The 24,652-nt window shown below is 42.9% G+C and overlaps 1 protein-coding gene across 1 annotated transcript; it reads left to right on the top strand.

Annotated features, from left to right (window-relative positions):
- Window positions 1-1,146: 1,146 nt before the first annotated feature.
- On the top strand, window positions 1,147-24,315 carry LOC131709370 (zinc finger protein 501-like). Its single transcript, XM_059011875.1, has 3 exons — window positions 1,147-1,262; window positions 13,313-13,410; window positions 21,078-24,315. Exon 3 carries the CDS (start codon window positions 21,113-21,115, stop codon window positions 22,493-22,495), a length of 1,383 nt encoding a protein of 460 aa, XP_058867858.1. The 5' UTR covers window positions 1,147-1,262; window positions 13,313-13,410; window positions 21,078-21,112; the 3' UTR covers window positions 22,496-24,315.
- Window positions 24,316-24,652: the final 337 nt, after the last annotated feature.

Genomic DNA, 24,652 nt, shown 5'->3' with positions numbered 1-24,652 from the left:
ATATCTGATTTCATTATTCATTCAATACATTTAGTTTATTAACCTGCTCTGTCACTCCACTGGGTAGTTATTCATATAATAAAAAGAATTTCATTCAAAGAGCTTTAGTTTTCTAACACCTCTCAGGTTTTTCTTGTGGAATGGGACGCTTTTTAATCACAATAAGACACCTCAGGACATCTTTTCAAAGCTTTTACGCCAGTCTTTAATTAACTCCTATTTATTTTAAAGAGGTAAACCACCTGTTCATTTTACAAAACTAGAACCACACAGCTGAGTAATACACTGTATTTCAAGCCCTCTTCAGCGCTCTCAGTGTGTTTAGTTTTTCATGTTGTAACATTAACATGATGTCTTGTCCTTTTTTAAATCAATAGCAGTTAATTAAAGCCTGGAGGAAGCGCTTTGATAACGCGTCCCCTCGAGTCTCACAGAGCAGCGCACTCCTTGGCGTGTCTCATTGCTGGTGACTCTTCTGCTGCTGTGGACGCGGCTCTGTTGCCTGGTTTAGTTCGCAGCGCAGTCTGAGGAAGATTCTAAATCTGTGCCGCTGGACAGCAGGGAGGAATACTGTCCTGGATAAAGAATAGGAGTCAATAATACAGTTTAAGAGAAACTAAATAAAAGCATGGGGTAGAAATAGCAGAGGTTACTGCCTGGAAGTTTACTCGTAAAGAATGACCTTTCTGCGACCCTGTGCTGTATTTACCAAAAACAAGTTCACACGCCCTGAACCTGCAAGACTAGCGAAGAGAAAGCTATGAAACTGCGAGCATGCCTGCGCCATTGTGGATCTGTTTGTGACAACGGCGCTGAACTTGAATTAACCTGATATACTTCTGAAAAACATTATCAGGGGTATCGCGTTAGTGTTTGAACATCTCATTCGGAAGAAGAGGACGGGAAATATCAATATAATTACACGAAACACGGATTATATATCTGCGTGAAACTCACAGCATCGACGCTGCTGCAGCCTGATAGAGAAAGGACTATACCAACTCCGGCATGGGGGAGGGGTTACCTGAATTCAAATTGTATTCACTGGGAAAAATATAGAGCTACAAACAGCTCGATTATGATGTTAAAATTGAAAGTCATATTAATTTTTAATTAAAAGATGCGCGGTATCACGATTCCCTTTGCGGTCCATATTAGATGAATTGTCAGACCGCGCTGATCGGTTTGTATTTTGTGATTGGTATATTCCTCGTTCTGTGGGAGACAGACCCGTTCAGACACTGAGGGAGAGCAGAGAGGAGGTGAGAGAGTCTGCATGGAGCTCTACAATGTGTTTATAAACTACAGAGCGCTGTTATATTGTATTATTTTGAAAGGTCCGGGTTGTAGTGTGGTAGGAGCGCGTTGTTTTATCCGTTCAGACACTGAGGGAGAGCAGAGAGGAGGTGAGAGAGTCTGCATGGAGCTCTACAATGTGTTTATAAACTACAGAGCGCTGTTATATTGTATTATTTTGAAAGGTCCGGGTTGTAGTGTGGTAGGAGCGCGTTGTTTTATCCGTTCAGACACTGAGGGAGAGCAGAGAGGAGGTGAGAGAGTCTGCATGGAGCTCTACAATGTGTTTATAAACTACAGAGCGCTGTTATATTGTATTATTTTGAAAGGTCCGGGTTGTAGTGTGGTAGGAGCGCGTTGTTTTATCCGTTCAGACACTGAGGGAGAGCAGAGAGGAGGTGAGAGAGTCTGCATGGAGCTCTACAATGTGTTTATAAACTACAGAGCGCTGTTATATTGTATTATTTTGAAAGGTCCGGGTTGTAGTGTGGTAGGAGCGCGTTGTTTTATCCGTTCAGACACTGAGGGAGAGCAGAGAGGAGGTGAGAGAGTCTGCATGGAGCTCTACAATGTGTTTATAAACTACAGAGCGCTGTTATATTGTATTATTTTGAAAGGTCCGGGTTGTAGTGTGGTAGGAGCGCGTTGTTTTATCCGTTCAGACACTGAGGGAGAGCAGAGAGGAGGTGAGAGAGTCTGCATGGAGCTCTACAATGTGTTTATAAACTACAGAGCGCTGTTATATTGTATTATTTTGAAAGGTCCGGGTTGTAGTGTGGTAGGAGCACGTTGTTTTATCCGTTCAGACACTGAGGGAGAGCAGAGAGGAGGTGAGAGAGTCTGCATGGAGCTCTACAATGTGTTTATAAACTACAGAGCGCTGTTATATTGTATTATTTTGAAAGGTCCGGGTTGTAGTGTGGTAGGAGCACGTTGTTTTATCCGTTCAGACACTGAGGGAGAGCAGAGAGGAGGTGAGAGAGTCTGCATGGAGCTCTACAATGTGTTTATAAACTACAGAGCGCTGTTATATTGTATTATTTTGAAAGGTCCGGGTTGTAGTGTGGTAGGAGCGCGTTGTTTTATCCGTTCAGACACTGAGGGAGAGCAGAGAGGAGGTGAGAGAGTCTGCATGGAGCTCTACAATGTGTTTATAAACTACAGAGCGCTGTTATATTGTATTATTTTGAAAGGTCCGGGTTGTAGTGTGGTAGGAGCGCGTTGTTTTATCCGTTCAGACACTGAGGGAGAGCAGAGAGGAGGTGAGAGAGTCTGCATGGAGCTCTACAATGTGTTTATAAACTACAGAGCGCTGTTATATTGTATTATTTTGAAAGGTCCGGGTTGTAGTGTGGTAGGAGCGCGTTGTTTTATCCGTTCAGACACTGAGGGAGAGCAGAGAGGAGGTGAGAGAGTCTGCATGGAGCTCTACAATGTGTTTATAAACTACAGAGCGCTGTTATATTGTATTATTTTGAAAGGTCCGGGTTGTAGTGTGGTAGGAGCGCGTTGTTTTATCCGTTCAGACACTGAGGGAGAGCAGAGAGGAGGTGAGAGAGTCTGCATGGAGCTCTACAATGTGTTTATAAACTACAGAGCGCTGTTATATTGTATTATTTTGAAAGGTCCGGGTTGTAGTGTGGTAGGAGCGCGTTGTTTTATCCGTTCAGACACTGAGGGAGAGCAGAGAGGAGGTGAGAGAGTCTGCATGGAGCTCTACAATGTGTTTATAAACTACAGAGCGCTGTTATATTGTATTATTTTGAAAGGTCCGGGTTGTAGTGTGGTAGGAGCGCGTTGTTTTATCCGTTCAGACACTGAGGGAGAGCAGAGAGGAGGTGAGAGAGTCTGCATGGAGCTCTACAATGTGTTTATAAACTACAGAGCGCTGTTATATTGTATTATTTTGAAAGGTCCGGGTTGTAGTGTGGTAGGAGCGCGTTGTTTTATCCGTTCAGACACTGAGGGAGAGCAGAGAGGAGGTGAGAGAGTCTGCATGGAGCTCTACAATGTGTTTATAAACTACAGAGCGCTGTTATATTGTATTATTTTGAAAGGTCCGGGTTGTAGTGTGGTAGGAGCGCGTTGTTTTATCCGTTCAGACACTGAGGGAGAGCAGAGAGGAGGTGAGAGAGTCTGCATGGAGCTCTACAATATGTTTATAAACTACAGAGCGCTGTTATATTGTATTATTTTGAAAGGTCCGGGTTGTAGTGTGGTAGGAGCGCGTTGTTTTATCCGTTCAGACACTGAGGGAGAGCAGAGAGGAGGTGAGAGAGTCTGCATGGAGCTCTACAATGTGTTTATAAACTACAGAGCGCTGTTATATTGTATTATTTTGAAAGGTCCGGGTTGTAGTGTGGTAGGAGCGCGTTGTTTTATCCGTTCAGACACTGAGGGAGAGCAGAGAGGAGGTGAGAGAGTCTGCATGGAGCTCTACAATGTGTTTATAAACTACAGAGCGCTGTTATATTGTATTATTTTGAAAGGTCCGGGTTGTAGTGTGGTAGGAGCGCGTTGTTTTATCCGTTCAGACACTGAGGGAGAGCAGAGAGGAGGTGAGAGAGTCTGCATGGAGCTCTACAATGTGTTTATAAACTACAGAGCGCTGTTATATTGTATTATTTTGAAAGGTCCGGGTTGTAGTGTGGTAGGAGCGCGTTGTTTTATCCGTTCAGACACTGAGGGAGAGCAGAGAGGAGGTGAGAGAGTCTGCATGGAGCTCTACAATGTGTTTATAAACTACAGAGCGCTGTTATATTGTATTATTTTGAAAGGTCCGGGTTGTAGTGTGGTAGGAGCACGTTGTTTTATCCGTTCAGACACTGAGGGAGAGCAGAGAGGAGGTGAGAGAGTCTGCATGGAGCTCTACAATGTGTTTATAAACTACAGAGCGCTGTTATATTGTATTATTTTGAAAGGTCCGGGTTGTAGTGTGGTAGGAGCACGTTGTTTTATCCGTTCAGACACTGAGGGAGAGCAGAGAGGAGGTGAGAGAGTCTGCATGGAGCTCTACAATGTGTTTATAAACTACAGAGCGCTGTTATATTGTATTATTTTGAAAGGTCCGGGTTGTAGTGTGGTAGGAGCGCGTTGTTTTATCCGTTCAGACACTGAGGGAGAGCAGAGAGGAGGTGAGAGAGTCTGCATGGAGCTCTACAATGTGTTTATAAACTACAGAGCGCTGTTATATTGTATTATTTTGAAAGGTCCGGGTTGTAGTGTGGTAGGAGCGCGTTGTTTTATCCGTTCAGACACTGAGGGAGAGCAGAGAGGAGGTGAGAGAGTCTGCATGGAGCTCTACAATGTGTTTATAAACTACAGAGCGCTGTTATATTGTATTATTTTGAAAGGTCCGGGTTGTAGTGTGGTAGGAGCGCGTTGTTTTATCCGTTCAGACACTGAGGGAGAGCAGAGAGGAGGTGAGAGAGTCTGCATGGAGCTCTACAATGTGTTTATAAACTACAGAGCGCTGTTATATTGTATTATTTTGAAAGGTCCGGGTTGTAGTGTGGTAGGAGCGCGTTGTTTTATCCGTTCAGACACTGAGGGAGAGCAGAGAGGAGGTGAGAGAGTCTGCATGGAGCTCTACAATGTGTTTATAAACTACAGAGCGCTGTTATATTGTATTATTTTGAAAGGTCCGGGTTGTAGTGTGGTAGGAGCGCGTTGTTTTATCCGTTCAGACACTGAGGGAGAGCAGAGAGGAGGTGAGAGAGTCTGCATGGAGCTCTACAATGTGTTTATAAACTACAGAGCGCTGTTATATTGTATTATTTTGAAAGGTCCGGGTTGTAGTGTGGTAGGAGCGCGTTGTTTTATCCGTTCAGACACTGAGGGAGAGCAGAGAGGAGGTGAGAGAGTCTGCATGGAGCTCTACAATGTGTTTATAAACTACAGAGCGCTGTTATATTGTATTATTTTGAAAGGTCCGGGTTGTAGTGTGGTAGGAGCGCGTTGTTTTATCCGTTCAGACACTGAGGGAGAGCAGAGAGGAGGTGAGAGAGTCTGCATGGAGCTCTACAATGTGTTTATAAACTACAGAGCGCTGTTATATTGTATTATTTTGAAAGGTCCGGGTTGTAGTGTGGTAGGAGCGCGTTGTTTTATCCGTTCAGACACTGAGGGAGAGCAGAGAGGAGGTGAGAGAGTCTGCATGGAGCTCTACAATGTGTTTATAAACTACAGAGCGCTGTTATATTGTATTATTTTGAAAGGTCCGGGTTGTAGTGTGGTAGGAGCGCGTTGTTTTATCCGTTCAGACACTGAGGGAGAGCAGAGAGGAGGTGAGAGAGTCTGCATGGAGCTCTACAATGTGTTTATAAACTACAGAGCGCTGTTATATTGTATTATTTTGAAAGGTCCGGGTTGTAGTGTGGTAGGAGCGCGTTGTTTTATCCGTTCAGACACTGAGGGAGAGCAGAGAGGAGGTGAGAGAGTCTGCATGGAGCTCTACAATATGTTTATAAACTACAGAGCGCTGTTATATTGTATTATTTTGAAAGGTCCGGGTTGTAGTGTGGTAGGAGCGCGTTGTTTTATCCGTTCAGACACTGAGGGAGAGCAGAGAGGAGGTGAGAGAGTCTGCATGGAGCTCTACAATGTGTTTATAAACTACAGAGCGCTGTTATATTGTATTATTTTGAAAGGTCCGGGTTGTAGTGTGGTAGGAGCGCGTTGTTTTATCCGTTCAGACACTGAGGGAGAGCAGAGAGGAGGTGAGAGAGTCTGCATGGAGCTCTACAATGTGTTTATAAACTACAGAGCGCTGTTATATTGTATTATTTTGAAAGGTCCGGGTTGTAGTGTGGTAGGAGCGCGTTGTTTTATCCGTTCAGACACTGAGGGAGAGCAGAGAGGAGGTGAGAGAGTCTGCATGAAGCTCTACAATGTGTTTATAAACTACAGAGCGCTGTTATATTGTATTATTTTGAAAGGTCCGGGTTGTAGTGTGGTAGGAGCGCGTTGTTTTATCCGTTCAGACACTGAGGGAGAGCAGAGAGGAGGTGAGAGAGTCTGCATGGAGCTCTACAATGTGTTTATAAACTACAGAGCGCTGTTATATTGTATTATTTTGAAAGGTCCGGGTTGTAGTGTGGTAGGAGCGCGTTGTTTTATCCGTTCAGACACTGAGGGAGAGCAGAGAGGAGGTGAGAGAGTCTGCATGGAGCTCTACAATGTGTTTATAAACTACAGAGCGCTGTTATATTGTATTATTTTGAAAGGTCCGGGTTGTAGTGTGGTAGGAGCGCGTTGTTTTATCCGTTCAGACACTGAGGGAGAGCAGAGAGGAGGTGAGAGAGTCTGCATGGAGCTCTACAATGTGTTTATAAACTACAGAGCGCTGTTATATTGTATTATTTTGAAAGGTCCGGGTTGTAGTGTGGTAGGAGCGCGTTGTTTTATCCGTTCAGACACTGAGGGAGAGCAGAGAGGAGGTGAGAGAGTCTGCATGGAGCTCTACAATGTGTTTATAAACTACAGAGCGCTGTTATATTGTATTATTTTGAAAGGTCCGGGTTGTAGTGTGGTAGGAGCGCGTTGTTTTATCCGTTCAGACACTGAGGGAGAGCAGAGAGGAGGTGAGAGAGTCTGCATGGAGCTCTACAATGTGTTTATAAACTACAGAGCGCTGTTATATTGTATTATTTTGAAAGGTCCGGGTTGTAGTGTGGTAGGAGCGCGTTGTTTTATCCGTTCAGACACTGAGGGAGAGCAGAGAGGAGGTGAGAGAGTCTGCATGGAGCTCTACAATGTGTTTATAAACTACAGAGCGCTGTTATATTGTATTATTTTGAAAGGTCCGGGTTGTAGTGTGGTAGGAGCGCGTTGTTTTATCCGTTCAGACACTGAGGGAGAGCAGAGAGGAGGTGAGAGAGTCTGCATGGAGCTCTACAATGTGTTTATAAACTACAGAGCGCTGTTATATTGTATTATTTTGAAAGGTCCGGGTTGTAGTGTGGTAGGAGCGCGTTGTTTTATCCGTTCAGACACTGAGGGAGAGCAGAGAGGAGGTGAGAGAGTCTGCATGGAGCTCTACAATGTGTTTATAAACTACAGAGCGCTGTTATATTGTATTATTTTGAAAGGTCCGGGTTGTAGTGTGGTAGGAGCGCGTTGTTTTATCCGTTCAGACACTGAGGGAGAGCAGAGAGGAGGTGAGAGAGTCTGCATGGAGCTCTACAATGTGTTTATAAACTACAGAGCGCTGTTATATTGTATTATTTTGAAAGGTCCGGGTTGTAGTGTGGTAGGAGCGCGTTGTTTTACCCGTTCAGACACTGAGGGAGAGCAGAGAGGAGGTGAGAGAGTCTGCATGGAGCTCTACAATGTGTTTATAAACTACAGAGCGCTGTTATATTGTATTATTTTGAAAGGTCCGGGTTGTAGTGTGGTAGGAGCGCGTTGTTTTATCCGTTCAGACACTGAGGGAGAGCAGAGAGGAGGTGAGAGAGTCTGCATGGAGCTCTACAATGTGTTTATAAACTACAGAGCGCTGTTATATTGTATTATTTTGAAAGGTCCGGGTTGTAGTGTGGTAGGAGCGCGTTGTTTTATCCGTTCAGACACTGAGGGAGAGCAGAGAGGAGGTGAGAGAGTCTGCATGGAGCTCTACAATGTGTTTATAAACTACAGAGCGCTGTTATATTGTATTATTTTGAAAGGTCCGGGTTGTAGTGTGGTAGGAGCGCGTTGTTTTATCCGTTCAGACACTGAGGGAGAGCAGAGAGGAGGTGAGAGAGTCTGCATGGAGCTCTACAATGTGTTTATAAACTACAGAGCGCTGTTATATTGTATTATTTTGAAAGGTCCGGGTTGTAGTGTGGTAGGAGCGCGTTGTTTTATCCGTTCAGACACTGAGGGAGAGCAGAGAGGAGGTGAGAGAGTCTGCATGGAGCTCTACAATGTGTTTTTAAACTACAGAGCGCTGTTATATTGTATTATTTTGAAAGGTCCGGGTTGTAGTGTGGTAGGAGCGCGTTGTTTTACCCGTTCAGACACTGAGGGAGAGCAGAGAGGAGGTGAGAGAGTCTGCATGGAGCTCTACAATGTGTTTTTAAACTACAGAGCGCTGTTATATTGTATTATTTTGAAAGGTCCGGGTTGTAGTGTGGTAGGAGCGCGTTGTTTTACCCGTTCAGACACTGAGGGAGAGCAGAGAGGAGGTGAGAGAGTCTGCATGGAGCTCTACAATGTGTTTATAAACTACAGAGCGCTGTTATATTGTATTATTTTGAAAGGTCCGGGTTGTAGTGTGGTAGGAGCGCGTTGTTTTATCCGTTCAGACACTGAGGGAGAGCAGAGAGGAGGTGAGAGAGTCTGCATGGAGCTCTACAATGTGTTTATAAACTACAGAGCGCTGTTATATTGTATTATTTTGAAAGGTCCGGGTTGTAGTGTGGTAGGAGCGCGTTGTTTTACCCGTTCAGACACTGAGGGAGAGCAGAGAGGAGGTGAGAGAGTCTGCATGGAGCTCTACAATGTGTTTATAAACTACAGAGCGCTGTTATATTGTATTATTTTGAAAGGTCCGGGTTGTAGTGTGGTAGGAGCGCGTTGTTTTATCCGTTCAGACACTGAGGGAGAGCAGAGAGGAGGTGAGAGAGTCTGCATGGAGCTCTACAATGTGTTTATAAACTACAGAGCGCTGTTATATTGTATTATTTTGAAAGGTCCGGGTTGTAGTGTGGTAGGAGCGCGTTGTTTTATCCGTTCAGACACTGAGGGAGAGCAGAGAGGAGGTGAGAGAGTCTGCATGGAGCTCTACAATGTGTTTATAAACTACAGAGCGCTGTTATATTGTATTATTTTGAAAGGTCCGGGTTGTAGTGTGGTAGGAGCGCGTTGTTTTACCCGTTCAGACACTGAGGGAGAGCAGAGAGGAGGTGAGAGAGTCTGCATGGAGCTCTACAATGTGTTTTTAAACTACAGAGCGCTGTTATATTGTATTATTTTGAAAGGTCCGGGTTGTAGTGTGGTAGGAGCGCGTTGTTTTACCCGTTCAGACACTGAGGGAGAGCAGAGAGGAGGTGAGAGAGTCTGCATGGAGCTCTACAATGTGTTTATAAACTACAGAGCGCTGTTATATTGTATTATTTTGAAAGGTCCGGGTTGTAGTGTGGTAGGAGCGCGTTGTTTTATCCGTTCAGACACTGAGGGAGAGCAGAGAGGAGGTGAGAGAGTCTGCATGGAGCTCTACAATGTGTTTATAAACTACAGAGCGCTGTTATATTGTATTATTTTGAAAGGTCCGGGTTGTAGTGTGGTAGGAGCGCGTTGTTTTACCCGTTCAGACACTGAGGGAGAGCAGAGAGGAGGTGAGAGAGTCTGCATGGAGCTCTACAATGTGTTTATAAACTACAGAGCGCTGTTATATTGTATTATTTTGAAAGGTCCGGGTTGTAGTGTGGTAGGAGCGCGTTGTTTTATCCGTTCAGACACTGAGGGAGAGCAGAGAGGAGGTGAGAGAGTCTGCATGGAGCTCTACAATGTGTTTATAAACTACAGAGCGCTGTTATATTGTATTATTTTGAAAGGTCCGGGTTGTAGTGTGGTAGGAGCGCGTTGTTTTATCCGTTCAGACACTGAGGGAGAGCAGAGAGGAGGTGAGAGAGTCTGCATGGAGCTCTACAATGTGTTTATAAACTACAGAGCGCTGTTATATTGTATTATTTTGAAAGGTCCGGGTTGTAGTGTGGTAGGAGCGCGTTGTTTTATCCGTTCAGACACTGAGGGAGAGCAGAGAGGAGGTGAGAGAGTCTGCATGGAGCTCTACAATGTGTTTATAAACTACAGAGCGCTGTTATATTGTATTATTTTGAAAGGTCCGGGTTGTAGTGTGGTAGGAGCGCGTTGTTTTATCCGTTCAGACACTGAGGGAGAGCAGAGAGGAGGTGAGAGAGTCTGCATGGAGCTCTACAATGTGTTTATAAACTACAGAGCGCTGTTATATTGTATTATTTTGAAAGGTCCGGGTTGTAGTGTGGTAGGAGCGCGTTGTTTTATCCGTTCAGACACTGAGGGAGAGCAGAGAGGAGGTGAGAGAGTCTGCATGGAGCTCTACAATGTGTTTATAAACTACAGAGCGCTGTTATATTGTATTATTTTGAAAGGTCCGGGTTGTAGTGTGGTAGGAGCGCGTTGTTTTATCCGTTCAGACACTGAGGGAGAGCAGAGAGGAGGTGAGAGAGTCTGCATGGAGCTCTACAATGTGTTTATAAACTACAGAGCGCTGTTATATTGTATTATTTTGAAAGGTCCGGGTTGTAGTGTGGTAGGAGCGCGTTGTTTTACCCGTTCAGACACTGAGGGAGAGCAGAGAGGAGGTGAGAGAGTCTGCATGGAGCTCTACAATGTGTTTATAAACTACAGAGCGCTGTTATATTGTATTATTTTGAAAGGTCCGGGTTGTAGTGTGGTAGGAGCGCGTTGTTTTATCCGTTCAGACACTGAGGGAGAGCAGAGAGGAGGTGAGAGAGTCTGCATGGAGCTCTACAATGTGTTTATAAACTACAGAGCGCTGTTATATTGTATTATTTTGAAAGGTCCGGGTTGTAGTGTGGTAGGAGCGCGTTGTTTTATCCGTTCAGACACTGAGGGAGAGCAGAGAGGAGGTGAGAGAGTCTGCATGGAGCTCTACAATGTGTTTATAAACTACAGAGCGCTGTTATATTGTATTATTTTGAAAGGTCCGGGTTGTAGTGTGGTAGGAGCGCGTTGTTTTATCCGTTCAGACACTGAGGGAGAGCAGAGAGGAGGTGAGAGAGTCTGCATGGAGCTCTACAATGTGTTTATAAACTACAGAGCGCTGTTATATTGTATTATTTTGAAAGGTCCGGGTTGTAGTTTGGTAGGAGCGCGTTGTTTTATCCGTTCAGACACTGAGGGAGAGCAGAGAGGAGGTGAGAGAGTCTGCATGGAGCTCTACAATGTGTTTATAAACTACAGAGCGCTGTTATATTGTATTATTTTGAAAGGTCCGGGTTGTATTGTGGTAGCAGCGCGTTGTTTTATCCGTTCAGACACTGAGGGAGAGCAGAGAGGAGGTGAGAGAGTCTGCATGGAGCTCTACAATGTGTTTATAAACTACAGAGCGCTGTTATATTGTATTATTTTGAAAGGTCCGGGTTGTAGTGTGGTAGGAGCGCGTTGTTTTATCCGTTCAGACACTGAGGGAGAGCAGAGAGGAGGTGAGAGAGTCTGCATGGAGCTCTACAATGTGTTTATAAACTACAGAGCGCTGTTATATTGTATTATTTTGAAAGGTCCGGGTTGTAGTGTGGTAGGAGCGCGTTGTTTTATCCGTTCAGACACTGAGGGAGAGCAGAGAGGAGGTGAGAGAGTCTGCATGGAGCTCTGCAATGTGTTTATAAACTACAGAGCGCTGTTATATTGTATTATTTTGAAAGGTCCGGGTTGTAGTGTGGTAGGAGCGCGTTGTTTTATCCGTTCAGACACTGAGGGAGAGCAGAGAGGAGGTGAGAGAGTCTGCATGGAGCTCTACAATGTGTTTATAAACTACAGAGCGCTGTTATATTGTATTATTTTGAAAGGTCCGGGTTGTAGTGTGGTAGGAGCGCGTTGTTTTATCCGTTCAGACACTGAGGGAGAGCAGAGAGGAGGTGAGAGAGTCTGCATGGAGCTCTACAATGTGTTTATAAACTACAGAGCGCTGTTATATTGTATTATTTTGAAAGGTCCGGGTTGTAGTGTGGTAGGAGCGCGTTGTTTTATCCGTTCAGACACTGAGGGAGAGCAGAGAGGAGGTGAGAGAGTCTGCATGGAGCTCTACAATGTGTTTATAAACTACAGAGCGCTGTTATATTGTATTATTTTGAAAGGTCCGGGTTGTAGTGTGGTAGGAGCGCGTTGTTTTATCCGTTCAGACACTGAGGGAGAGCAGAGAGGAGGTGAGAGAGTCTGCATGGAGCTCTACAATGTGTTTATAAACTACAGAGCGCTGTTATATTGTATTATTTTGAAAGGTCCGGGTTGTAGTGTGGTAGGAGCGCGTTGTTTTATCCGTTCAGACACTGAGGGAGAGCAGAGAGGAGGTGAGAGAGTCTGCATGGAGCTCTACAATGTGTTTATAAACTACAGAGCGCTGTTATATTGTATTATTTTGAAAGGTCCGGGTTGTAGTGTGGTAGGAGCGCGTTGTTTTTGTGTGTGTGTGTGTTGTATTTGTGAAGCGGCGTGTTTGTTTTTATTCATATCTCCTCAGTTGCAGTCTCCGTGCCGCGGGCTCAGTGCTGCTCGAGTGGCGGGTTTGCAGACAGATTGAACTCGTGTTGAAAACATCTAGCGAGTAAATATTGTCTTTGGCGGTCTGGCTATTTTTGTCGTGCATGTTTTTTTTCTATTCGTGAGACCGCGTGGAACTTAGAGACTAGCAATCGGGGAAGTTTTTTTTTTTTATAAACGAGATCAAATATATTTTTAGTATCAAACAATTATTTCACTGAGTGGAGTGCGTGCACGTGTACCGTAATGATTGTAAAAGCAGCGCATTCCAAAACGTTAATACAGTGACTATCCCATTTTCACACTTACATGAACACGCATGGAAACCCGGCTTTCTGTCCTTCTTAATGTGTTTGAAATCATGTTTAAACATTCTTTCAATGAAGTGTATCTTTGTTTCCTTCACTAGTTTTATTCTGCTGGTATCATTTTAAACACTGAGGTAGACCTCAGTTCCAAACTCGTGCTGTGGAGCGTCACACAGGGTTTTTAATATTGCTACCTCAAAGAAACTCGTTTTTATTTTGATGCAGGATATCTGGTACTACACAAGGTTACAATACGGGTTTACAAGCCTTGCTTTCAGATAGTGCTGCACTTCCTTGATCACCTGGGGGGTGAAATTGCCCCCTCCTCTTGGACGACTCCTTTCACAGTATCTTAATCTGTATTCTTGTAATCTCATAGTACAGTATACATCTGTGAAAGTGAACTAAAGCAAATAATATATGTAAAAAAAAATGAACCTTGAACTAAACAAACACATTTTCAGATCTGAAGAGCAGAAAGGACACATTCACTGAGGAGACGGTCAGAGCGAGTGACTAGAGCACTAGAGCCGTGCTGCACATCCCACTGACAAGACCTGAAGTAAGTGTCTCTCTCTCTATTCATTCAACTTCAATCAGCTTCATACTGGGTTTATATTGTCTCATTGTAACTGAGTGTGTCAGAGCAGTCACTGTGTTACTGGGCAGGATTGTAATTGTGTGCAATGCTTTGTTTATTATTGTGACATTGTTGCTTAATATTACAGAAAGAAATGTGTCTGAAAGGCTAAGAGTTTAGCACAAGAATGCGCGTTACAGTACAATTAATCTCTGTTATTTACACAGATTAAGAAGGGCTGATCACCTGCTTTTAAATTAATTTTTTCAGTAGATCTCTTTTCCATGACTCATTTCTGACTGTTTCTTAAGTGAACAGTACTGTCCAAGTTATTGCTCTGCACACAGAGGTGTCTTCAAATCAATACTATGCAAGTTATTGCTCTGCACACAGAGGTGCCTCAAATCAATACTATGCAAGTTATTGCTCTGCACACAGAGGTGTCCTCAAATCAATACTATGCAAGTTATTGCTCTGCACACAGAGGTGCCTCAAATCAATACTATGCAAGTTATTGCTCTGCACACAGAGGTGCCTCAAATCAATACTATGCAAGTTATTGCTCCACACACAGAGGTGCCTCAAATCAATACTATGCATGTTATTGCTCTGCACACAGAGGTGTCTCAAATCAATACTATGCAAGTTATTGCTCCACACACAGAGGTGCATCAAATCAATACTATGCATGTTATTGCTGTGCACACAGAGGTGTCCTCAAATCAATACTATGCAAGTTATTGCTCTGCACACAGAGGTGCCTCAAATTAATACTATGCAAGACAGCGACTGGACATGGCGCCGGGCTGATCGCGGGGAGGAGTTCTGGTAGTACAAAGGGGAAGCTACGGACTGGTTTTTGATAGTGAATATGTTGTTGGACATTTCATTATTAACCTGCACCTGTCCCCTTGTGACAGTTTAGCTGTCTGGAGATAACGAACAAACCCTTTTATTTAATTGCGTGCTTTGATTTTTAACGTCTGTTTTTAAAATGTAATTTGTATATAAAATGTATGAAATACTGACGGTTAAATATTTTTAAATGTCTGTTAAATGTTTATTCACTTGGGAAGAGGTCAGAGGTCAATAAAAGGAAGATGGCCGCCGGACGTAAAAGATCGTGGACCTTGAGTGTAGAAGCTGTAGCACGTTTGCACTTTTGTTGTTTTTAAATATTGCAATCTACTATAACCTCGAACTGTGTTAGTTTTGAGCACGTTTGCACACTGTCTGTGTCTGGATACTGCACTACGCACTTTGTTTTGGATTTGTTTACAATATCACCGCACTTGACTATCCAGAGGTATGAATTGTTTTTAAAAGAAAGGCTTGCTGTCTATATGCTGCTGTTTTTATGGAACATTTCTTAAGTAAAGATTCTGAACTGAATTACTGCTTGTGACTGAATTACTACTGCTCTGCACACAACACTGCCATAGGAAGTGATATGAACCCTGATTCTCTAAGTTTTGTAATAGTCTGCGGGACAACGCAGCTCGGCGCCGCAACATTTGGTGGCAGCTACGTGGGATTATTTTCGTTTGGACAGTTTCGAACTGTGCCGAGAGTTTTTAAACTTGTAAGCAAAGTTACAAAATGGCAGAAAGAGTATTGACCAGAGTGAAACTAGCAGCACGTGAACAAGAAACTGAAAAGAGAGTAATATAGTCAGTGGGGATTCTACGGAAGAATCAGCAAACGAAAGATTGGAACCAGAGCTACAGCAGGCATCTACACGAAAATCGGGTGCCAGGAAAGGGAAGCAGAGCACGTCTAAACTAGCCAGGGATGTGGCAGTAACAGGGGGCGAATCTGCAAACATGTTCGCATTTTTATGCAATTGGAAAACCGACGCCAGGAAGAGGAAAGGCGCCAGGAGGAACGAGCGGAACGAAACCGAAGGGAGGAAGCAGCTGAACGGCCGCAGTGGATGGAAATGCTGATGCAGCAGTGCAATGTTAGCAGAGCGTCCTCTTCAGCACAGGAACCGTCAACGCCACAGCAGCAGTCCGGGGCTCCAGCATCTGATGCAAGAGTGTGGACAGGTTTGAAATTAACGAAGTTATCTGAAGAGATGATATTGAATGTTATTTAACCTTGTTTGAAAGAGTAGCTACATTATGTGAATGGCCAGAGGCAACGTGGACTGTAAGGTTGGTACCACAGTTAACTGGTAAAGCACACGCTGCATATGTTAGTATGGCACGAGAAGATTATGCAAGAGTTAAAGAAGTAATTTTGAAACGGTACTATATCTGTGAAGAAACATATAGACTGAGGTTTAGGGAAGCCGCTTGTCAAAAGGATGAACGTTTCAGAGACTTATATGTACGTTTAAATGACTTGTGTAATAAGTGGATTTGTCCTGAAGAGAAAAATATTAACAATGTCCTTGAAGTAGTAATTATGGAACAACTCTTGAAAGTTTTAACTCCAGAAGTTCAAATCTGGGTTAAAGAACGCAAGCCTAAATCGGGCCAGGAAGCAGCAGAACTTGCTGATGATTATACTGTTGCAAGGAGTGGAGTGCAAGGTGAAAAGAGAAATATGCAGTATGATAAAAGGTTTGTGCAATTTGAAAAGAAAAACAGTACTGGATCGCAACAGAATGGATGTTTGTCTGAGAAATGGGAACGGGTGGAGAGGCCACAGCGGAATTTTGATAAACCGTTTCCTTATAAGTGTCACAACTGCGGCTGTGTGGGAGAAAGAGCTGCAGATTGCTGTGCGAAGCGAGATACCACGTCCACCAGTGCATGTTGTGAGAACAAGGGGTTGGAGCAGCCTTCACAACTAGACAGTGAGTTGAATATTGGTCCCTTTTTACTTGAACTTGAGTTGGAGGGGCATATGGTTACAGCGCTAATAGACAGTGGAAGTAATCAAACGCTGGTAGAGCAAGATTTTGTAAGGACTGATAAATTGAACACTGAAAAGGCTGCATATTCAGTGTGTACACGGGGATAAACAATATTACCCCACTGCCCAATTGAATTTTAAGATTCAGGGCGAAAGACATCAGCTTTGTGTGGGTGTGGTGCCGACCTTGCCAAGACCAGTTGTAATTGGACAGGACAGTCCTATATTCCAGAAGTTAATGGAGATGTGCTTAACTAAAACTGTATGCGTAACTACTAGGGCACAAGCCCAACAGGCAAGCAAACTAGAGGAATAGCCTTTTAAAGTTTTTCAAGATGACTTGTTTACAGTATCACACAAACTATATAAAACTCGAAGGCAGCGTAGAGCAGAAAAGACTGATGGGACAAGGAGGATCCAGGAACAATTCAGGGGTCCACTCTTTCATTAGCGGAGAGTGATGTTATGGAGTTGGAGATACATCAGTTGACCAGTCAGGACATTGGAGAACTGCAACGTCAGGACACCACTTTGCAACCCTTGTTTCATACCCTGCAGCCAGAAGACAGCCAGGGTGAGTTTTTGTTGAAGGAGGGCCAACTTTATAGGCAGCGGCTTGACCTGACTAATGGAGATAGTGTTGAGCAGTTGGTGGTGTCTCAAGAATGCAGAGCATTGATCCTGGAGCTAGCACACAGTATTCCTTTGGCTGGCCATTTGGGCCGCAACAAGACTGTGAGTAGAGTGACTTCAAAATTTTACTGGCCGGGACTGTACGCTGATGTAAAGCGATACTGTCAATCATGTGAATTGTGTCAGGAAACCTCTGTAAACAAGATAACTGATAGAGCTAAATTAATTCCATTACCTGTGATTACTGGACCCTTCAGTAGGATTGCTATGGATATCGTGGGCACTTTGGATCGCAGTAGGTCTGGTTACAAATACATTTTAGTTATTTGCGATTATGCCACGCGGTATCCAGAAGCAATCCCTCTGAAGTCTATAGATGCAAAACACATTGCTCAAGAGTTGGTACATGTCTTTTCTCAGTCAGGAATTCCATCAGAAATATTAATGGACCAAGGTACAAACTTTGTCAAGTTTATTGCAGGAAACGTACAACATGTTGGGTATAAAAAGGATTAACCCTTTGCGGTCCATTGTCGGACTGGGTCCGACATCATTATAGCAACGCAAAAAACGGGTTTCTAGTCGTTTTTTCTCCGGAAAAAGCCGAGAAAACCATTCAATTGCCGAGTGGGAGCGACAGGAGCCGAAACAAGTCGGAAAAAAAAAAAAAAAAAAAAAAAGGCGTATCTCATGAATAGTCATACATGGTATCAGGTATCAGATAACGGGGCGTTCATAGTAAACAAGCTGGCTGAGTGCGTCAGCGCACAGAGACTATCATGGACATTTGCAGAGCTTTTTTCAGATGTTATAGTAATAAAATAATGAATTTGATCGCATTATTGAGGAGTTTGGTGATAAAACGAGTGATCCGGAGATGATTGATTGGTATGTATGACTATTATTTTTATTATTATTTATTTCTTACATAGATGAAAGCGATAGCGAACGAAAGGGTGTGGTGGGGCTGGAGAAGCCTAGTGAGTGCTTTGTTGATTTGCAGGGCCATTTAAACCCGTTTGACTGTGGAAAAATACATTTTAAACAGCGCGTCTAAAATTAACTGCGCGTGTGAAAATAAATTGGACCTGACGCGCCTGACGCGCACTTAATAAATGGACTGCAAAGGGTTAAAACTAGCCCTTACCATCCACAGTCCGATGGTCTTATGGAGAAATTTAATGGCACATTAATTCGAATGCTTAAAAAGTTTGTTCAGGATGATGTTAAAGATTGGGACAAATATTTGCCTTACCTGTTATTTGTTTATAGGGAGGTGCCACAGGACTCAACAGGTTTTGCACCTTTTGAGTTGCTCTATGGTCGTCAGCCAAGAGGCCCTCTAGATGTGTTAAAAGAAACATGGGAGAATGCAATTACAACTAAAGAGAGTGTGGTTTCCTACTTGATTAAAATGAGAGAGAAACCTGCTAGTATGACAGATATTGTGAAAGAGAATATGTCAAAAGCTCAAACAAAACAGAAAACTTGGTATGATCATAGAGCAAAAGATAGAGATTTTGATCCAGGCTCAGAGGTATTGTTACTTTTACCCAGTTCTGAGAATAAGTTGTTGGCCCATTGGCAAGGCCCATACCGGGTAATTAGGAAAATTGGGAAAGTGGATTATGAGATAGCTACTCCTGATAAGAAAAAGAAGCAGCAAATCTGGCATGTGAATCTACTAAAGCATTGGTGCCAACCGAAGGGTGTGAATGTTGTAGCTTCAGCACTATCTGATTGTGAGAGGGATACATTGGATATGGAGTTTGATAATTTGGGGACACTGTTTTTACTTGTCAAGTGACAAACCTGTTATAATTGGTCCTGAACTGTCTATGATTCAAAGGGCAGAAATGGATTCCCTTTTGAAATCGTATACTGATGTGATAATATGTAAGCCTGGGAGAACCACTGTAATTGAACATCACATAGACACAGGTAACCTAAATCCAAATCGTCAAAAGCCCTATAGAGTACCTGAATGCATTCGGGAGACTGAAACAGGGGATTCAACAAACGCTGGAAGCTGGGGTTATTGAAGTTTCACAGAGTGAATGGGCTTCTCCCATAGTTCTCGCAACGAAAAAGGATGGTAGTACAAGACTTTGTGTAGATTTTCGTAAAGTTAACAAAGGTTCGAGATTTGACGCTTATCCAATGCCCAGAATCGATGATATAATAGAGAAACTGGGAAATGCTAAATTTATTACAACACTGGACCTATATCGTGGGTATTGGCAAGTTCCACTGTCTGAAAGTTCTAAGGAAATAGCTGCTTTTATAACCCCTTTTGGTCTGTACCAATATACTGTTATGCCATTTGGTTTGCATGGCGCTCCTGCCACATTTCAGCGAATGGTAGATTGACTGTTGCTGGGTGCTGAGGACTTTGCAGCTGCATACCTAGATGATCTGGTCATTTTTAGTGTGGATTGGGAGAGCCATGTAGACCAGGTGCGCAAAGTGTTAAATTCCTTGAGAAATGCTGGGTTGGACTCCCGAGTGGCGCATCCAGTAAAAGCACTTGCATAGAGTGCAGGATGCGCCCTATAGTCTGGATGTCGCGAGCTCGAGTCCAGGCTATTCCTTTGCCAACCGAGGACGGGAGCTCCCAGGGGGCGGCGCTCAGTTGGCCGAGCATCGCCCGGGGGGAGGGAGGTTTAGGTCGGCCAGGGTGCCCTCAGCTCACCGCGCACCAGCGACCCCTGTAGTCTGGCGGGGCATCTGTAGGCTTGCCTGTAATCTGCCCGAGAGCTGCGTTGTCCTCTGACGCTGTAGCTCTTGGGTGGCTGCATGGTGAGTCCGCAGTGTGAAAAAAAGCGGGCGGCTGACGGCACACGTTTCGGAGGACAGCGTGTGTTCGTCTTCGCCCTCCCGAGTCAGCGCAGGGGTGGTAGTGGTGAGCTGAGCATAATAAAATAATTGGTTATTCCAAATTGGGAGAAAATAATAATAAAAATAATTGGCAACGACTAAATTCATAAAGAGAAAAAAAAAATTTAAAAAAGAAATGCTGGGTTGACTGTAAATCCTGGGAAGTGTGCATTTGGTATGGTAGAGGTGCATTACCTTGGACATGTACTTGGAAGGGGCACTATACAGCCTGAAAAGAGTAAAATACAGACAGTGTGCGATTACCCTAGACCAGAAACAAAAACACAGTTAAGGGCATTTTTAGGTCTGACTGGTTATTACCGTAAGTTTGTGCCAAATTTTACTAAGATAGCAGCGCCTCTTACAGAGCTGTTTAAAAAGAAAGAGCCTAAGAAGGTTAATTGGATGGAATACTGTACTGAAGCATTTAATCAGCTGAAACTTGTGTTATGCTCTGAGCCAATTTTGGCTAGTCCAGATTTCTCTCTCCCTTTTACGGGGGAGGGGGGGGGCAGGAACACCCAATCGTATATATGAGTCGGAAGTTGTTATCCAGGGAAAGAAATTATTTCAGTATTGAGAAAGAGTGTCTGGCACTTAAGTGGGCGGTTGAGTGCCTACGGTACTATTTATTGGGTTGAAAGTTTGTAGTTCAGACCGACCATAACCCTTTGAGATGGCTGGATCAAATGAAGGACAAGAACGCCCGGCTGACTCGCTGGAGTCTCTTCTTACAACCCTTTTGCTTGAAATACAGTATAGAGCTGGTAAGGCCAATGCCAATGCGGACGTCTTATCTCGGCTGTATATGGGCACAGGAGAGTCAAGCAGTTAAAACATAAGCACTTTGTTAGAATATGCTTCAACTGGGGAAGAAGGGGAGGAATGTGACGGTTTAGCCGTCTGGAGATAATGAACAAACCCATTTATTTAATTGCCTGCTTTGATTTTTAACGTCTGTTTTTAAAATGTAAAGATTCTGATTTTTAAAAGTAAAGATACTGAACTGAATTACTGCTTGTGACTGAATTACTACTGCTCTGCACACAACACTGCCATAGGAAGTGACTTGAACCCTGATTCTCTAAGTTTTGTAATAGTCTGCGGGATAACGCGACACCCCTCCTGATATACAGGCATTTACATTTTAAACAGGGGCTTGAATGATAAGGATCTTTGAATCTGATCCAATCTAAGCCAGTTCAGGTCAGAGTTGTAAGTGTAAACACACCAATGGAGAACAGATGATAAAACTTCATTTCATTTTCTGTTTTCAGGACTGCCTTATCCTAGTGAGAGCCAGGCAACAAAGATGGAGTCTGTTTACATTAAACAGGAGGAAGTTCTGGAATTGGTACCTGTCTGTATTAAACAGGAGATGCCTGAACTGGAGCCTGTCCACATTAAAGAAGAGACTGAACTGGAGCCTGTCCACATGAAAGAAGAGACTGAACTGGAGCCTGTCCACATTAAAGAAGAGACTGAACTGGAGCCTGTCCACATTAAAGAAGAGACTGAACTGGAGCCTGTCCACATTAAAGAAGAGACTGAACTGGAGCCTGTCCACATGAAAGAAGAAGAGACTGAACTGGAGCCTGTCCACATTAAAGAAGAAGAGACTGAACTGGAGCCTGTCCACATGAAAGAAGAGGAGACTGAACTGGAGCCTGTCCACATTAAAGAAGAAACTGAACTGGAGCCTGTCCACATTAAAGAAAAAGAGACTGAACTGGAGCCTGTCCACATTAAAGAAGAAGACACTGAACTGGAGCCTGTCCACATTAAAGAAGACACTGAACTGGAGCCTGTCCACATTAAAGAGGAATCAATTGACTTTAAGGATTCAGAACACATATCCCGGTCAGAGATACCACATCAATGTTCTGAATGTGGGAAGAGCATCAGTCAGTTAGGAAACCTAAAAAGACACCAGCGAATTCACACTGGAGAGAAGCCATATCAATGTACTGAATGTGGGGAGAGTTTTAGTCGGTTAGGAAACCTAAAAACACACCTGCGAATTCACACTGGAGAGAAGCCATATCAATGTACTGAATGTGGGGAGAGTTTCAGAGTATCGGGACACCTAAAAATACACCAACGAATTCATACAAAACAGAAGCCGTATTGCTGTACTGAATGTGGAAAGAGCTTCAGTCAGTCAGGAAGCCTAAAAACACACACACAAATTCATACAGGACAGAAGCCATATCAATGTGCTGAATGTGGGGAGAGTTTCAGAGTATCGGGACACCTAAAAATACACCAACGAATTCATACAGGAGAGAAGCTGCATTGCTGTACTGAATGTGGAAAGAGCTTCACTCGGTCAGGAAACCTAAAAACACACACACGAATTCATACAGGAGAGAAGCCATATCCCTGTACTCAATGTGGGAAAAGCTTCAGTCGGTTAGGAGACCTAAAAAAACACCAGCAAATTCACACTGGAGAGAAGCCGTATCACTGTACTGAATGTGGGCAGTACTTCAGTCGGTTAGGCAGTCTAAAAAGACACCAGCGAATTCACACTGGAGAGAAGCCGTATCACTGTACTGACTGTGGGAGCAGTTTCCGTCAGTTAGGAAACTTAAAGAAACACCAGAGAATTCACACTGGAGCCAGCCATCCTTCCCCCCCTCCCAGTCCCTCACCTCTCCACCCTGCTTGTTTGAGTGTGTGGAGAGCTGACTGATTCCTTGTCTCTCTCTCACCCTGCAGTAAATGAAGTGGGTCCCCAGGAGTGAGAGCCAGTCTGAATCCAGAGACACTGAGAAGGGGAGCATGTCAAACTGATGGAGACAGACCCATTCTTTCAGAATGAACTGGAGAGTCCTGGGATTCAGCTCCACTTCTGCCCCTGAATTGGAAATGAATCTCACTCATCATGCTGTGAGGATTTAGGACAGAGTTACAGGGTCATTCTACTTAGAAGGGACACATTGGAAATATATGCCAAGCTTTTTCTCTGGACACATATATGTGTGATAGCTGTATAAATATACTGTAAAACATGAAAGATTTGCAAGCAAACAATGTTCACTCATTTTACATCTGTTACAAATCTGCAAAACATACATTCTGCAACATTACCATTATTACTACATTCATAGTTTATACAGTTTATGAATAATTGATCTAAACAATCTGCAGAATGAAGTTTCCTCAGACTGTTTGACAGTAACAGGTCTAGTGCTTTTGTGGAATCACCATTAGCTGTTTATTCCTTTTGGGCAAAATCTGGCTTGTTTGCTTGTATTGTGTATTGGTATGCTATCATAAGAGTGACAATACAGTATATCCTAAGGCAGGCTTAGTTATTTAGAAAGGATTGCATTGACATTGAGTTTGAGTTCCTGTACGTTTTCCAGTGTCTCTGTGTGTATAAAGGGTGTGTGAGAAATTCATAGTTGTAATTTAATGTACTTTGTAAAATGACATTTCAAATCTTAAACAATGAAACTTCAGATGCTATGATGTTAATTAAGTTTGTCTTCCCCCTTCCTTCCTTCCCCCTTAACATTCTCTAGATCTACTTCAAAGGACTAGATATTAGTAACAGAGGGTTGTAAAGATCTACATTGGAGAATAGTTTAGATTCCCTGCTGTGCTGACCTGCCCGTCTGGTATAAACAAACAGAGCTGATTCTTATCTTTTAATTAAGAATATCTGTCTGAAAGCCAATGTACAACTAACTTTCTTAAGAAGTGTGACACTTGCTGGACACAAGCTGTCATAACTCTCCCATTAAATTAATTGTTATCATGAAACCTTGAACATTTAAGTGAATATAATTCCTAATTTTCTTATCTAAAAGTGAATTGAAAAACAAACCTTTATGAGGGTATAATATTAACTTGTTTAACAATGACTGTAGACGGGAGCTCCCAGGGGGCGGCTCCCGAGTCAGCGCAGGGGTGGTAGCGGTGAGCTGAGCCTAAAAAAAATTGCATATGCAAAATTGGGAGAAAATAATAAAATAATTGGTGACGACTAAATTTAGAAAAGAAAAAAAAAATACTGATAAATTGGTTTTATTATCATTTTAATAACTAATGTTGTGGATGCAAATTTAAAGAGAGTTGTTTTAAAGAGGTTTTCCCATTAAATATATATATATATATATATATATGTATGTTTATTGTGTTTTAATTAAGTTTAAACTGAAAATAATTCTTCAATGATTCTGCTTTACTTGTTGTTTAACATGCTTGCAGTGGTCATTTTAGTTAGGAGAATGAAGCAGATTTTTTTTTTATGCTGTGATCAATATAACTAAAATTTGAACTAAATGAACTGAACGTGAAACAGAAATGCCGTCTTCATCCCAACCCACACAACAGACGCTGCTTTACACAGTCACTGTATGCACTGTGTGTGAGTCCTGCGTGCACGTAACCATAGGGAAGCCTGTGTGCTTATGAAAATGTGTGTTGAAATGTGTTACTCCTGCTTGTGTCTGTACTTCTAATTCTGGTACCATGATTTCAAACTTTTAGATTGTTCTTACTTTTGTGAGCCTTAATAAACTTAATAATTTCTATGTGTTGAGTTTCTTTTTGCCTTTTATAAGTACTAAACTAAGCATTTATTATTGATTTGGGATCCTTAAACACACACACACACACCTCCAAAATTATTGGCACTCTTGACAAAGATCAGCAAAAAAGACTATAAAATAAATAATACCAGTACTGAGCTATATTGTAATTTTCCAACATGTGGAATATATTTGACTTTATTAATGATCCAATGGAATCAACCAAAATTACACGTTTCTCAAATAATAAATTTATTTCCAAAAAAAATGAAGTGTCACAATTATTGGCACCCTTGTTTTCAGTACTTTGT

This window comes from Acipenser ruthenus, chromosome 43 (assembly GCF_902713425.1).
Source record: "Acipenser ruthenus chromosome 43, fAciRut3.2 maternal haplotype, whole genome shotgun sequence".
Taxonomy (NCBI): Eukaryota; Metazoa; Chordata; class Actinopteri; order Acipenseriformes; family Acipenseridae; genus Acipenser; species Acipenser ruthenus.
The sequence above is the reverse complement of the archived record's forward strand: the minus strand, read 5'-3'. Positions and strand labels throughout refer to the sequence as shown.

Excerpts from the sequence above, each read along its gene's own strand:
- LOC131709370 (XM_059011875.1), top strand. The coding sequence starts at position 21,113 with ATGGAGTCTGTTTACATTAAACAGGAGGAAGTTCTGGAATTGGTACCT.